The sequence below is a fragment of the Topomyia yanbarensis genome, chromosome 3 (assembly GCF_030247195.1).
Source record: "Topomyia yanbarensis strain Yona2022 chromosome 3, ASM3024719v1, whole genome shotgun sequence".
In the NCBI taxonomy this organism is placed as follows: domain Eukaryota; kingdom Metazoa; phylum Arthropoda; class Insecta; order Diptera; family Culicidae; genus Topomyia; species Topomyia yanbarensis.
In genome coordinates this window covers 126,923,518-126,939,510 of record NC_080672.1, presented here as the reverse complement: position 1 = coordinate 126,939,510, position 15,993 = coordinate 126,923,518, and the positions used below count along the sequence as shown (strand labels likewise).

General features: G+C 38.4%; 1 protein-coding gene across 14 annotated transcripts in view; it reads left to right on the top strand.

Moving 5' to 3' along the window:
• Positions 1-15,993, top strand: part of LOC131690386 (Ig-like and fibronectin type-III domain-containing protein 1) — a 555,083-nt gene that overhangs the window by 532,136 nt on the left and 6,954 nt on the right. For all 14 annotated transcript variants that reach the window (XM_058976105.1, XM_058976110.1, XM_058976101.1 and 11 more), the window contains 2 exons: positions 3,867-4,001; positions 6,685-7,515. In XM_058976105.1, the coding sequence (XP_058832088.1) occupies positions 3,867-4,001; positions 6,685-7,515 (966 nt within the window). The remainder of the gene's footprint in view (positions 1-3,866; positions 4,002-6,684; positions 7,516-15,993) is intronic.

The following is a 15,993-nucleotide window of genomic DNA, read 5'->3' as shown; positions in this document are numbered from 1 at the left end:
TCGATTCATCGCACTAAAATTATGCGACAATAAAACTGTTATCCTTGAAATTTGCTGAAATAACTATTGAAAAAAATGATTTTCTTAGAATTTTGAGCTCCCTTGCACCTATAGTTGATGTAGTGTACCTATAGTTGCAAGTCCCATAAGAAAGCAATGGGATTTGCAACAATAGGAACCGAAATTAGCGATTGCACCACTATTGGTACATGTGTTCCTATAGTGGTATAAGCGGTTTTGAATATATAAATTGGTTATTAAGCCATCTTTATATTTTTCCTATGAAGTAGGGACTGAAAGCTTTCGTTTAATGTATTAACATTGCCCATAGGTCTATTAATCGATTTTTTATCAAAAGTTTTCCTTAAGCATGCGACTATTGGTACATCCACCCTATTTGAAAAATATATTATTTGATTGATATTTACTTCATGAAATATTTTAGTGTGTTCATAAAGTAGTGCTTGCCATTTTGGACTAGCTTCAGTCTGGCTCAGTAAGCAAGTGCCATTATTTTGAAGAGACGAAATCGAAACGCAAACCACCAACTGAAAAGCAAACGTCAAAATTAAAAACAGTAAGCGTAATGCTACACATACGTCTTTTAAGATTTAAGTAACTTTTTTGAGTATATGTAAGATTAAACCGCTTGTAAGTATGCGTAGGCAAAATTGTATAAAGCTTTGTCACCGATTTATCCATAAAAAACCCTAATAAAACTCCAAAAGAAGAATATCAGTCGAATTAATAAATTATCGTTATTGAATTATGCAGAATAGTTAAAAAAAATAATTAAGCAACCGGAATGAAACTTTTTCTCATTGCGCAGTTGTGTTGAGAGCCACTACACGCCACCTTTTCAAAAGCACCATTCAGCTAGACCGATTGTTTTTCCTGCAACTATTTTGCATAATTTCAATCGTTGTGATCTAATAATTTAACTGTTATTCTTTTTTTAGAGTTTTGAAATGATTTTATATGGATAAACCGGTGGCAAAACATATTTTTCCTACGCATACTACCAAGCTTCTAGTTCTTACACTAATAAAATTCTCTATATTGAATCTATTGGCACACATGATTTTTGGAAATTTGTAGCAACACAAAAAAACTATCTGTCATACATATTTTTACATGTTTATCATGTGAAAACTATTGAAATTCATGTGGCTTACATCAAAATTATAAAAGTTTGCCACGTAGAATTTTGTTTTATAGCAGATTTTACATCAAATGTATGTGTGTGATTAATAGAATTAATATTTTTAGCACATTTTTGGGCACATTCATATTCTCTGTGTGAAATACATCAAATATAAGTTGTATAAACGTTCACCTAAAGATTATAGAACTTTAAATGAGGTATGTGCAGGTAATGCACGATTAAAAGATGCGTCATTCAGCTTTCATTTTAAGGAATAAACATGGTTGCATCCTTAGATAAAACAAATACGTATGTCAATAAAGTGATGCCGACAAGTTTCTTCCATAAAAGCACTTCCGGTCAATGAGAAGTGGAATGTTAAGTTGAAATTGGCCATTTTTTGTGAGACGCACCCTTTGTTTAAGGTAGCGAAAAAAATATGGAAATTTGCGAAAGAAAATCTTTGAAACAAGTTGTTCTCGTCTTACTGTTTCAAAACAGTTATATTGAAGAAACTATATTTAATAAAATTTTGTAAATATCGTCTTATGTCTCGATATACTGCATATGTGGAGCATTCATATTATCCACAAATTTGTTTTAAATAACGTTCTCAACAACTTTTCGAAATACACTTTAAACTTACTATTATTTAAGAGTTTATTCTCCATAATTACTTCTAGAAGAATTAAACACTTAGATTATTACATCAGGAGATGCGCTTCATCGAAGTTGTAAAACACCACATAATTTTTCAACCGTTTCGAAATTATGTGATCTTGACCATAAGAAAAATTTATTTATTCTATACTGAATCTTATTGTTCATAAACTGGATTGATAACTGCAGAACCGGTTTTGTTTCTTAACCTTCAACACTTTATCAAAGTTACATTAAATTTAAGCATTTTTGAAAAATCAAAGATTTTTATCAAAACCCCCTCGAAACAGAATTTGGCTACGTCACTGCGCGATCACGATGTTGTTCATAATTAGGGTTCGCAGTACCGACTCTTTTTGGCGAGAACCGGTACTACGGTACTGAAGCCCTCAATACCGATAGTACCGGTAAAGTACCGGTACTCGAATATATTTTTTTTAAATTCGAAGTAAGCTTCAAAGTGAAATGGAATGCTCAAATTGAAGACCTTATTCTCAGATGATTGATTTGTGCTGATCAAAAAAGTATGTTTATTGTTTTCAATTGATTCGGAATGGCATGACTCATTTCAACAGAAAATATTTTTCGTGTGCACCTTCTTTTATTTCGAAATCTAGGCCACTTTGAAATCAATAACTGCTAAGCGTTGCGACTTTTGTCGATTTCAACAGATGGTAAATGTAAGAAACACTACACAGCAAAAAAAATCTTGTAACTTTACGTCTTGCCAGATGCACATAAAAGGAGCGTCCCAATTCACATAAATTTACATTTAATTGTATGTAAAAATGCGAGTTGTTCGGCTTTTTCTAGGTTATTCAGTCTGAGTTTTACATGAAAAGAGTCACAATCTTTAATTTTACATATCAGAACATGTAAAATCCTACGGTCAGACAGAAAAATATGTCGCTTTGTTGTTTACGTCAAATGTAATTTTCATTTTTTCTAAGAGTGTATTAACAACAGTAAATCAAAGCGAGAATGGCAGTAAATCCAAGCAGTTATTCGCATTTCCTCCTTGCTTTCCTGTAAACTATGGAGTTTTGCTGAATTTTCCGATCACCAATAATTACAAATCGCTCCAGTTCTGGAGTAGTTCACCAAGTCTAAAATTGTTAGCTACTGAATTGCTGTTCGTTCTTTTATAAATAAAGGTTGAAGAGCAAACCAAAGACATGACTTAGACAATAGTCTTATTATGCGCCACCCAGTGAATAATGAAACCTATCAGAATGTCTCTAATAAAAAAAATTCAAGGCAAATTTTAACGACTCTTACGCTAGATGTGAATATATTGAAATTTAGTACAAGATCGTTTAAATTTAATTTCGACAAAATAAAGCAGGAATTTAAACATACCGTTCAGTACAACGGGAGCTATTAATGTTTAACTTATAGAAGGTAATTAATATAATTAAAAGTCATCTTGCAGACCGATATTTTGAAACAGGTCCCCCTAGAGAGTCCACATATTTTTCATAAAAAAATTGTATGGTACCGAAAATACCGATACTGGCTTTTGTTCAGATACCAAATACCAAAAATGGGTCGGTATTCCCGGGATTTTCGGTACCGGTATTACCGGTACCACAACCCTATAATCATAATATCGTTATCGTCGCCTTCGAAATTCCGTAGTTTGATATTTAGGAACAGTTAAATGATCTAGCCTTTAGGTCGTTTGTAAATTGCTGGTACAAATTAAAGCTTTTTTAGCGTCGAAACTGCAAATAAACTAAAGCATAAGATATCAGAACACATTTTCACCAGAAAACTAACGATTGAAACTCATACCGCACCAAGAGTTACCTACCGAAATAACCTAACTTAATTTGTAGATACCGTTGCGCGTAGTAACACAATAGGTACTAAGCTAAAACTACAAACAAACATCCTGCTTCGAAACTCTACCGCAGACTCTCGTTACGCTCGAAACCGCTAGCAGTTAATTTTAAACTAACTTTCCTCATTGTCTTCCGGTGCGCCCTCTCTTTCTCTCTCATGCACACAGACTGATACATGTGTTTCACGATTTTCCTACACAATTCTCTCTGTTTTTCAGCTCCCAACGGCAGAACCCCCCTCGGTGGCGACGTTTGGGTACTGCTAATTAAAGACGCCCGCCTAAACGATACCGATGTTTACGTGTGCGAAGTGAATAGCGATCCGGTGGTACGAAGTTTTCATCCCCTGCGAGGTAATTATTACTTTCTGCTGCTCAACAGTGCACGAGACCCTCGACTCTCGCGAAGGATACCTTCCATCTACGTATGTATGTAGTATGGTAACGTCCACATATGAATTGTGTATCCAACTGGTGGTACATTGTACATATCCCTGCGCCTGCAGGTGACAACAAAGAAGACATTGACTATGCTTAGGGAAAATTTACGAACATAGTTGAACTTTTTCCTCCGTGGATGTTGCTATCGAAATGGAACGTCATGGCCGTCAGCGTCGGGGTGGTTTGGGGGACGCAGGTTCGGAGTGGAGACAACTTCGTGATACACTTTCAAGCGATGCAAACAAAAACTTTTTCCAACATCATGTTTTTCCTCCACAATACTCCACGCCTGCTAACAGATTGAATTCTGCGACTCGAGGTGAAACGTTTTGACTCTGTTTATAGTTAGAATTCACAGGTGTGTGGATGGCTCTCGCTTCGTCGGAAGTGACTTATTATGAAACTTTGAAGCAGAGAGAATTTTACCAAACACAGAACGGTATTTGAAATTTCCACAATCATAATAGACATCTTTCAGTAAGACTTATCAGGAAAAGTTAGGAAATCGTTTGAGTTTGATAGCAATCAAATCGCTTCACATGAATACATTAAGAAGAAAGATATTTTTCAATTAAGAGTAGATTATTATCCTAAATTTTCAAAAATTTAATTTTTTCCTTGACATTTTTTGAAAGATATAAGTGTATACTATATTGTGTTAAACAGGTTTTTCGATCCGCGCATCAAAAAATTTTCTACAGGCTATTGTTCGAAGCGGCCTCCTGGCCGCCATGAGACGCTCGCCTCAGGTAAACACATTTTCATGACATTATGTACGTTTCCAGAATTCTTCGCATTACACTATACTTGTGTACAGGTCTCGAGAACATATTTCATAGCTTGATCTTTAGAGGGCACCACTGCGTCTGAACCGCGTCTACCTGTAGTGTGTCTGAATAGTTAGTATTCTGGGGGAAACCAAAAATGTTGGTCAAAATTACAAATTTTGCATACTTTTTGGTCAATTGAATGAGAATCTCTCCGTAAAAATTTAGTACGTTCCAAAATATGTACAGGTATACCTCGATTTAACATACATTTTCCGCTCAAAACATGTAGGTTAAATCGAATTTTATGTTAAATCGAAACCTAAAAGAAATGTGTGTTTTCGAACAGAGTTATTATTTTATTTATCGCTCGAAATATTTGCAAGGATATTACGGATTGAATCCACCTAACAGTGTCATAGAACCCATATATTCATAACTAAATTAATATATTCTCAGCAGCTGAGATCTCAGCTAATATATTTTTTTTGCTGAAATCTTAGTGAAAGTCACATTTGACAGCTGAGATTCGGAAAATATTTCGCTGAAAATCTGTAAACAGATGTCGTTTGCTGAAATATCAGTTTGCGTAGGACCGCGTAGCATTTGATGGCTGAAGCCAAAAATTGATCCATTGCTCTCCGGCGGCAAAAACGGTAGTCTTCTTTTCATTTTTTGCATTTATTATCTAGATTTCTATTTAAACACGAAGATTGATGGTAAATAATATAACTTCTGGAGACTAGTACCCAGAGTCTTTGAACATCTTGAATCGCACGCAAATGCCAGTTCAATTTTATTGAGCCCCTATCTCTTCTCCTTTTGTTGAGTACGCAGTAAGATATACAAAATCTAATCACAACTTGTGTCGGACTAACATCGCTTCTGTGTCCTTCCTCTATCTACATTAAATCATGACCGGCTCCTGGTAAGCTCGCAATGTTTGTTTAACAATACTGATAAATAAACACCGTGAGCTTACCAGGAGTCGTACATTGAAGTATGACTTTCGTCGTTATCTTCTGTTGATTTCTGTGCAATTCCAGGAGGTGTCAATCCACAACGAGTTTTTTTTCTGCAAAGCTCGAGTTGGGAGAAACTTTCATGATCTTATTACAAATTCCCAATAGTTTCGTAGTCACCGCTATAGCCCCAATACCTATTAGTGGGACTCACCGAGCGTCAATGTCTCGTCACCGCCCTATTTCTTCGATTAGTCAGATCTTTCCAGTTATCTTTTTTATCTTACACGAAAATACTTATAAAATTATTACCAGAAATTAACTTGTACCACGAAAATTGTAGTGCGTACCAAAAATAAATATAAGAAAGTCTTTGGATCTTGAACATAATCTAGCTAAAAAAGCGAAGATAAATGATGCTGCTTTAAGCATTAGGAACGATACACATATTCTCTCACTGAAGCGGATCATACTATATATTAGTATTAATTCTTAACATTTCGCTTTAGAACCATTGATAAAGAAAAAAATAAAAAAAATTAACATGTATGTTAAATCGAGGTAAAAATTATGTTAAATCGAAGTACGTTAAATCGAGGGTATGTTAAATCGTGAGTATGTTAAATCAAGGTATACCTGTATTGGCCACCAGAAAAATTTGGCACCGTCATATATTAAAATACATTAAAGACCTGAAGTACCTTTGCGAGTAATTATAACTGAGAAATATTATAGGTGACGAAACTGATGCCACTTTCGTAAATGTAATGTGGTACAGTTATATGATTTCAACGCAGAATCGTCGTGCACTGTCTAGGAATTATTGTCTTTCAATATTACAATCAAAACCTCACTTCTATTTCACAGTTAAGAAGGCGAAAAAACCCAACACCACCGAGTTCACAGCAGCATCCGAATCAACTACGTCCACCGGGGGCAAATCGAACGCAGAGGAAATTTCCGAAGAGGAGGAGGATGAAGATGTTACTCCCGATGAAGCTCCACGCGTCCGCCACGATTTCACCGGTTGCTGTCAGTCAACCAATGTTAGCGAAGCCTGTCTAGGATTCTGTGTGCTGCACAACATTCTGGAAGGAAATACCGGAGTGGAACCGGAGCAATGCGAAAAGGATTTTCCAAACATCGTGAAATGCATGGCTGACGGTCGAAACCACGTTCCTTGTTGTGTAGAGAAGGGTATACCAGACCTCTGCCAGGACATGTGCCGAGGAGAGTACACTCCTTTCACTGATCTTTTGAAATCACGCGTGTCCTGCGTACAGCATACCCTTCCCGGACTGCAGTGTATTCTGGATAACATCCAGAAACTTCCTTCCGTACCGCAGTCTGTAGTCGTCGAACCTCTGACGGAACGATCTCTTCAAATTAGCTGGTCCCCACCGGAGCAGCTGGCCAAAACAGTCAAGTTCTACCAAATCAATGCAACCAAGTTGCACTCCTTCGATCAGGATTTCCTGGCAAACGCTACCAAAGATAGTTTGATAAGTATCCAGGTATCGACCGATCAAAACTCGGCAATACTTAGTAATTTGGAACCGTTTACCATGTACACGGTGACCGTGAGTGCTCACAACGATTTCGGTTCCAGTCTGCCCAGCATACGGATACGTGCGTTGACCTTGGAGAACGGAGGTGGCAGTAAACAGACCAGCGTGGCCGTTGTTCCTGTGCTACCAGGTGAGTGGGAATGCTCCTCTATTTGAAAAAATACATTTGCTTCCACTAGAAACGCATGAAGCGCTGTGGTGTATTCATTCGACCCATTTGGCCCCAGCCTGAGGACCGAATGTTATCAATAGACTTAGATTCACGTGGAGGCATAAGATAGGGAACATATGAGCACTATGTTAATTCACTGTTTGACGCTCTGAGTATTGAAATACATTTCTTATGCACTTATGAACTCATGAATAAATTGCCATGACCTTATATACATATACAGATACATATTATGCTACATTACTTGCGTGCATATTTCATGTTCCTATGTTACGAAAATAGGATGCTGAACATATATTAAGTGCGTTATAATTGTGTTCAATGTGTCGTCCGAAACACCCGCATAACGCTTTAATTTGAGGAGATTTTTTGTGAAGTTCGGTTACTGTTCTCGTTATGTCATTACCATTTCGTTTTTCTGTTAGTTCACAAGCTAATGAACATGATTAATAAAACAAATTGTTTACGGTCCCACCATACGACATTGACGGATTCATGCATCATTAACGATGACGTGCATGAAACGTGACATATTCCACAAAGCCATGTTTTAGGAGATATAGTTGATATATTGCAATTTCTTGGTTCTTGATTTATATTATACTGTGTTAATCTCAATCTATTTTACGTGCTCGTGATCGTGTTCACGTGTTTGTGAACTCGTTCATAATTCCAATGGATACCGCCGATACACTTGCATGATCCAGTATATTTGTCGTGATTTATAAAACTACTTAGTTTCCTGACTGTTATCAAACTTCACCGAATGATCGATCGCTATTTGATTTAACTATTTATATATTTTAATAAAAAACATAATTGTCTTCAATATTCCATTGATGTTCATATTTCATTTTTTAGGTTTTCCTGCAGTGATTCTCGTTTTTTAATTATTATTTGTTGTCATGACAATCAACATCGTCTAAAGGGAAAAGGCTTCTGGGAATATCATGTGTAACCGCACTCTTTAATTCATAACTCCGGAACAAGGCATCCCGGAGAAAAGTATGTGTACTTAATTCAGGGACTTTGTCACTTCCTCGAACCTTCTTTCAGACTACCGGACTCGCATCGCTGCCCTGGACATGACAGAACACTTGATTTTAGGCGTCAGACACCAATCCTGGAAAGTGACATTTCGTATTTTATTCCGTGCTTGAGGGGCTAGTTTGTAGATGGTGCGACTAATAGCTGAATGACTGAGCAACTGTTCCTTATTCTCGTTTATCTCAGCTGCTTATGGTTTTTCTCAGTCTGAAAGCGGCGTGCCTATTGTACGCCTACTATCCTGTTCACGTTGAACCTCTGGTGCAACCAGTTCCTTCCGATATCTACCTGGTACTGTTCTCTTGTTCTTAAGTTGTACCGCTGTTTGGTTTTTACGTGATTTTTTTTAATCCACTTCATGATGAATTCCTGAATCCGACGAATGGATGAGAGTCTCATGTCATGCGCTATTATCGGATCGCTTGGCGAATTAAAGTCTTGTTGCGTGTAAAGATTTGTGTCTAGCAATAGCTCCCGACCCAAGTTCGCAAAATGCGAACTGATTCCCGTAGGGCTGTGATAGCTGTAACTATTCTCTGCAGATTCCCGTTCCAGGCACGATAGTCTTCATCCAAAAGTGATTGAATGCCCGTAACCAGCGTTGTTAACCAGCGAACAATAGAAGGCCGTCTTCATGTGAACAATATTATGTTTCGCCAGCAACGCGTTGAATACGGCCGAGAAAAACTGCTTTGTCCGACAGGATGATTCTTGGATGCGAAAACTTGAGGAAAACGTGCTGCTCCGGGAATTTTGAACATGTTTGATTTGTTCAACTTATTTGTCAACAGATCTGAATGAATCCATCAACTAGAATATCAAAGCATGTTTCGTTTGGAATTCTAATTTAACTAGGGTGACCATATGAGGCGAGTAAAAGACCAGGACAGTCGAAAGGGGACTCCCTGCCCCCGTTACCTATCAATCGACTGTGCCTTCTTCACATTTTTCGGCAGTTACAAAGATCTTGGGTCGGGCAGGCAAAGCTTCGGCAGTGAAAAAGTTCTGTGGGTCTGGGAGGAATAGCTCTACCAGAACATTTTTTGTGGGAATTCGATCACCGTGCTTTTTAGGATTTACACACACACGCGAAGTTCTTGCTACACCACCACCAGCGAAAGTTTCATGCTGTTGTTGGAGAAATCGGAAATCCTGAATTGAGCAAATGAGACGAATTATTATGAGATCCTCTGTGCAGGAACAGACGAGGAGTTTTCAGCACTAAATACACGTCATTGAAGCAAAGCAGAAACATCAACGGTCCCAAGTAGCCATGCCCCCCATGCGCGAAGCCATGTAAATCACTTAGTCCGCTTTCACTCGGTTTATCGTTTTCGTCCATGCTGTCCTCTTTATGTTGTATGGGTTTTCACGATTACCTGATTTGAATCGTTTGTGTGACACGTTCGTTTATCCGTATTTTTTGTTTTGTATATAAAGTCGGAGGTGCTGGCAGTTGATTGGTAAGAAGCATCACAATCATCGAACACGCTGTGTGTAGATTCTGTTGTTCCAGCATTCGTTGGTGACTTGCAACTCCGGTTGTTGGTGATTTAGTTAATGTTGTTGGGTTTGCTCGCAGTTGATGTTGTTTCATAAGAAGCTTTCGCACATGGCTTAACACGTTGGGATCTGTCCTTCATATGTGCACAGCGTGATTTGAGATTTGCTTGCACCTTCTATTTCGTATTGAATATTCAGGTGTGAAGAAATAGGTTACGTAACTCGCATTCTCACGATACGAACACCATTGTATATACCTGGAAAAAAGTTTCTCCAGGTTACAAACTTTCACCGTTACGTACTTCGACATTAATAGTGAATTTATTGGTTGTACGCGGGGATAGATCGTGCAGACGCACACCGGTCTTATTATCGTCAATCTAAACGGGTATCTTGATTCTAACATTGACATGCGCAACGACGTGTTGCATGTTGTTTCCCATAGCCAAACTTTTCGCCATGGCCAAAGTTTTAAATGCTATCAGTACCGCATTACGAGTATGCGCCTTTATAAATTGTTCCACTTCGCGAACACAAGAGCGGATTGGACAAACGACCACTGTATTGTATCGAAGATTGATCAAATTTTGCTGCTGAGTTTCAATCATTTTTAAATAAACGATCGATACCGCATCAATAAAAGTAACGCAGTGCATTATTTTCCACACTGGCTTGGAACAGCTGTTATTTTTCGATTGCTTTGCTGGCGCGGTACATATAGACATCAGACTGTATGTAGAAACGTTCGTTTGATTCACTGCACTGTTTAACAAGCAGCGCGATTATAGCTTCCGATCCGATTGAAATGGAAAAGTAGACTGATTAGGAACTGGTATTGATCCTAAAGGGGTTCCATAATTACCAGCTCGAGAGAGCGCTCAATAAGGTTATTCCACGACAGTTATTGTTTTGCCATTTTCCTTTTTATAAAATGGATTTCCAGTAAAACGAAAAACTGCCACTTGCAAGAGAACTCTAGAAGAAGCAGAATCGCCAAAACTTCGATGTGTCTTCTTAGAGGTAGGTACCAAAGGAAATTTTTCGGATCCCGGAATCATTGTTTCATCGACATTGATAGCGGCCACAATTTGGGCCACAACTGGAATCGATTCGATGGCCAAATGTCGTTGCAAACAGACTACAGCTCATTCATATGGTACGTACATACGAACGCCTCCTCCTCTTTTAAATTTCCATGTAAAAAAGTACGTTGGAAAAAGAAATAACGAGGTGCTATCGAGAGATTAAAAAAGGCATCGGATGGTACAATTGAGAGATTCGAGTGTATTAAGTTTTGTTTGTCGTACTCTAGAGCAGAGTGAATAAAGCGAAAACTCGATAATTTGAAATATAACGGGTGGTCAATAAAAAAATGAGAATGATTTCAATACCTTTCTGTAATTAAAGAAAAGATTGTAGATTCTTTTCTCTCCAAAAGAATTGCTCTCTGCACTCCCTATAAATGGGAGACATGTTTCACTCGGGTGCTGTTAGTTCAATCGAAGATGGTGTCGAAACAGCAAGTACTTCGCGAGCGTGTTGAGCGGTTTTACGAAACACTTGGCCATCGTGAGAAAAAGTTTACGGTAGACCACTTTCGAGACGAAAAAGTGCCCGTGAGTACAGTTTACCAGATCCTGGCAGCGTTGAAAAAGCTGTTCGACAACAAGGACGAAACGAGTTTGCGTTATGCCGGCCTTGATTCACCGAGCTCTCAAGATGGAGGACATCATCTGTCGGAAGAAGACTCTGGCCCCCGATGACACGGACAAGCAGATACCCAGTAAAGTTCAGCCGGAACTGAACTGGAATTCTGGCTGGTTCCAGTTCGTATTCCGGCTCCAGTGACACAACCGATTCTAACTAGAATCGGTTGTGTCACTGGAGCCGGAATGCTAACTGGAACCAGCCGGAATTCCAGTTCATTTTCGGCTGAGCTTAACTGGGTAGCACATTCCAGGAAATGACAGCTACTATTCCAGTGACAAGTCGGCCACACACCCCTAAGTAAAATATAAGTTTAGAGAGAGGGGTTTCAAAACCGTGGTTCAAACCGAGCGATCTGGCCATCAATCAACAAGTGTACCAGGAGAAGTGTCTTGAGAAAATTCTTCTGCCGATTTTAAAGGAGCATCATACGGTTGGGAAGTACGTCTTCTGGCCGGACAAGACGTCTTCCCATTACGCCAAGAAGACGCTGAGCAGAAAAACATACCTTACGTGCCGAAAGAAAGAAACCCGACTAACTTGCCCCAGTGCGGTCCCATTGGGGTTTTTTTCGGCACCCTCAGTGCTTTAGTGTATAAAAATAATTGGCGTGTCAAGGATACGAAGCAGTTGACCACCAGGATCCGGAATTGTATCCGGAAGAAGGACGTCAGTTCCGTCCAGTGCTCTTGTGAGAGCATCGCGACTAAGTTGCTACGTACAGCTGACCAGGGCCCTTTCTCCAATATTCATTCATGTTTTTTTAAGAATAAACATTATGTTTTTAATAAAAAATTCTGAATTCGTTGAAGAATTTTTTTTGTTTTTCAGCTATATGACTGAAAAAACTCTCATTTTTATTGAACACCTGTTATATGGCTTACAGGAGAAAAACCAGGACAAATCAAGCTATTGCCTCGATTTCCCAGGACACCAGGACAGTCAGTGAAAAACCAGGACATGTCCTGGGAAACCAGGACGTATGGTCACCCTAATTTAACTCAACGTAACCCAGGGTTTTCTAAGTAAACCAAATGAAGCTATATCTGCAATTCTTTCAGTCGATTCACAACCACCAAAGACACCGGTCACGAAAATCTGCTGCTGTCTGGGCCAGCGCAAATCGAACAACAACACAATACTTTTATCTTATGTGCATTGTCTTAAGAACAAGAGAAACCGTTCGATCTACTTTTTACTTCTGCCAAGTTAAAGCAACAAAAGAACACAGTGAACGACAAGAACAAAGGAAACATTGCATTGTGTTTACTTTTACCATCATGAGTGAATTTGATGAAAAAGCGCTGCTTCGACCCAACCGCGGTTGTTTACTTTAGAAATTGCTCTAAATGACCGAGTCTTCGTGAGGTAGAACATTTTTTTTTAAGGTGAACATGAATCTCAGGTTTAACCCTAGAACGTTGCACTTGCGTTTTCCACACTAGAACGTTGCACTGCGGTACAAATGTACCCCACGCGCTTGATCGCAATTTTCGCAGGTAAAAATGCCAATAAAAGAAATGTATAATACATCATTTTCTTCGTTTTTTAATTGCGAAAACAGATGTGCGATTGAAAGTACGGAATTTATTGAATCAATGATACATAAATTGGATTGCACAAAAAAAAATTGAAAAAATCGTGGTTTTCACTTTTTTTCACAAAAATTACTATAACTTTGCGAATTTTCAACCGATTTTAAAATAATCAAATGATTCTAAAAGTGAAAAGAATGGTTTAGAAATGGTGAAAAATGTTATTTCGAAACTTTTGAAAAAGTGCAATCATTTGCAATAGTGAAAGTTTAAAAATCTGGTTTTGGAAAATGCCACTAAACAGGGTGGAAATTGAAATGAAAAAAAAAAATTTCTGATCAGTAATACATTGATAACACGCAACGTTACGGTTACAACGGATACTGTGCGCAAATAAATTTGCGAGTCATTATTTTGAAAAACTATTAAAAATAAACAATAAAACAATAAAAATCAGCAAAAATAAGAACGATTTTTTTCTACTTCAAAATTAAATTAAAATAATTGAATAAATAAAAGGAATATATAATACTAATTGTTACTTACATAGTAAAACAACCAGTATTTAAACTGGTATTGTCACGAATCACATTTCCACTGACAGCACGAAACCTGACGAAACACTAACGTCAACCGTACACTGGGGTATAAATGTACCCCACGTTAACTTTGACACCTGCTTCCACGAAGGCTATAAACAAACTGGCTATACCACCTTTTCTTAATCTTACCAGGAAATGTAAATTGAATTATGGTTAGGGTCCCAGGTCAGTAAATGCCGAATTCTCGTCTTCACACGGCTCCAAAGATGGCGTGGGGTATATTTTACCCCAGTGCAACGTTCTAGGGTTAAGAATGTCACCTATCTTCAGTATCATCACCTGCGCAGTGCAGTATTGATAACATTCTACACGTTAGATCAAGCAAAATGATTCGCACACAGAACAATCTAAAGCACCTGATTGAAAGTGACAGAGTTGAAATGAAGATCCCAGTGTACATAGAAAATGATTATATAGATTTAAAGCTACATGATTTGTTACCGTGTGCTCCCCGTGAATCAATTATAAAATACGTGTCGCAATTCAGAGAAGTGGAATTCGTTACACCTGATACTTGGAGAAATTTCTTCCCGGGTATTCCTAATGGTGTTCTTGTGGTGAGAATGCGGGTCGAAAAACTACTTCCCTCCCACTTGACTATAAAATTCAAATATAACGGAACTAACATTCATCAAACCACGCTATGCATTCACGAAGGGTAGACTCCTATAAGTACTGCAAACAGACGGTACATCATGTGCGGAATCTCCCCGCGTAATAAAAAAAGTTGCGTGGACCAGATACGAAGGACACTCAATAACATTTGTGTTTATACGTTTTGCCTTTCTCATCTAGAAAGGTTATGCGATCAGTCGGAACTTCGACTTTTTAACCGATGCTCGCAGGACCGAATCTCTTGTACCATTCGACTCAGTTCGTCGAGATCGGAAAAAGTCTGTATGGGTGTGTGTATGTATGTATGTATGTGTGTATGTGTCAAATAATCTCGCCTATTTTTCTCAGAGATTGCTCGACCGATTTGCATAAACTTAGTTTCAAATGAAAGGTACAACCCATCGGTCGCTATTGATTTTTTTATTGATCCGACTTCCGGTTCCAAAGTTGAAGAGTACGATCATACAGCAATTTCCAATATAAACTGGTACCACCATGATATCCAAATGATGCAATATATATTGAAATGTATGCATCATTACTTGGATTTGCGTGTTTCGATCATTAATGACCCATTGAAGTCGCTTTGACCACATTGGCCACCTATGACGGTTCTTGGTGACCCCAGGGAACCCTAAGTCCCTAAGATAATGTCATGCCTATTTCTCAGCGAATAATTCACCGATTTTTACAAACATGGTCTCCAATGAAAGGTACAGCGTTCCCACTAGCTGCTATTGAATTTCTAATTGATCCGACTTTCGGTTCCGGAATTACAGGATGATGAGTTCGAACACGCAGCAAATCCCGATTTCAACGTATATGGCAATGAATGTAAAAAGGTGAATTTTTTTCCAAAATGTGTCCACAACTGCTTGGATTTGTAGTTCTAGGTCATTAACAGTCATTCAAAGTCTCTTTGGCCTTATTGGTCAAAGGTTCCGGAATCCCCGGCGGAAGCACCCAAATTCAAAATAACGGTTACATCAATTTCTCAGTGATGATTGGACCGATTTGATCAAGTTTAATCTCACGGTGTTGAGCCTCCAAAAACCGCTATTAATTTTTTTTTTTCGATCCGAACTCCTGTTGCGGAGTTATGGGTTGTGGAGTGTGGTCACAGAAAAAACTCCTATTCAAACCAATACCGCGATAAATGCAAAAAGGTTTTTTTTTGCTAAAATAGAAGCCAAACATTTCGCATATGCAGTTCTAGGTTACTGAGGGCCCACCGAAATCTTGTTGGCCACATTGATCACCATAGACGGCTCTGGAAGTGGCTGGCAAAATCACCATCTTTCAAAATAAAAAAAAACTCAAAGCAGTTTTACATCAGATGGCTGAACCGATTTGCACAAACTTAGTTTCAAATGAACGGTATAACGCTCCCACAAGCTGATTTTGAAGTTTCAGTTGAACCGATTTCC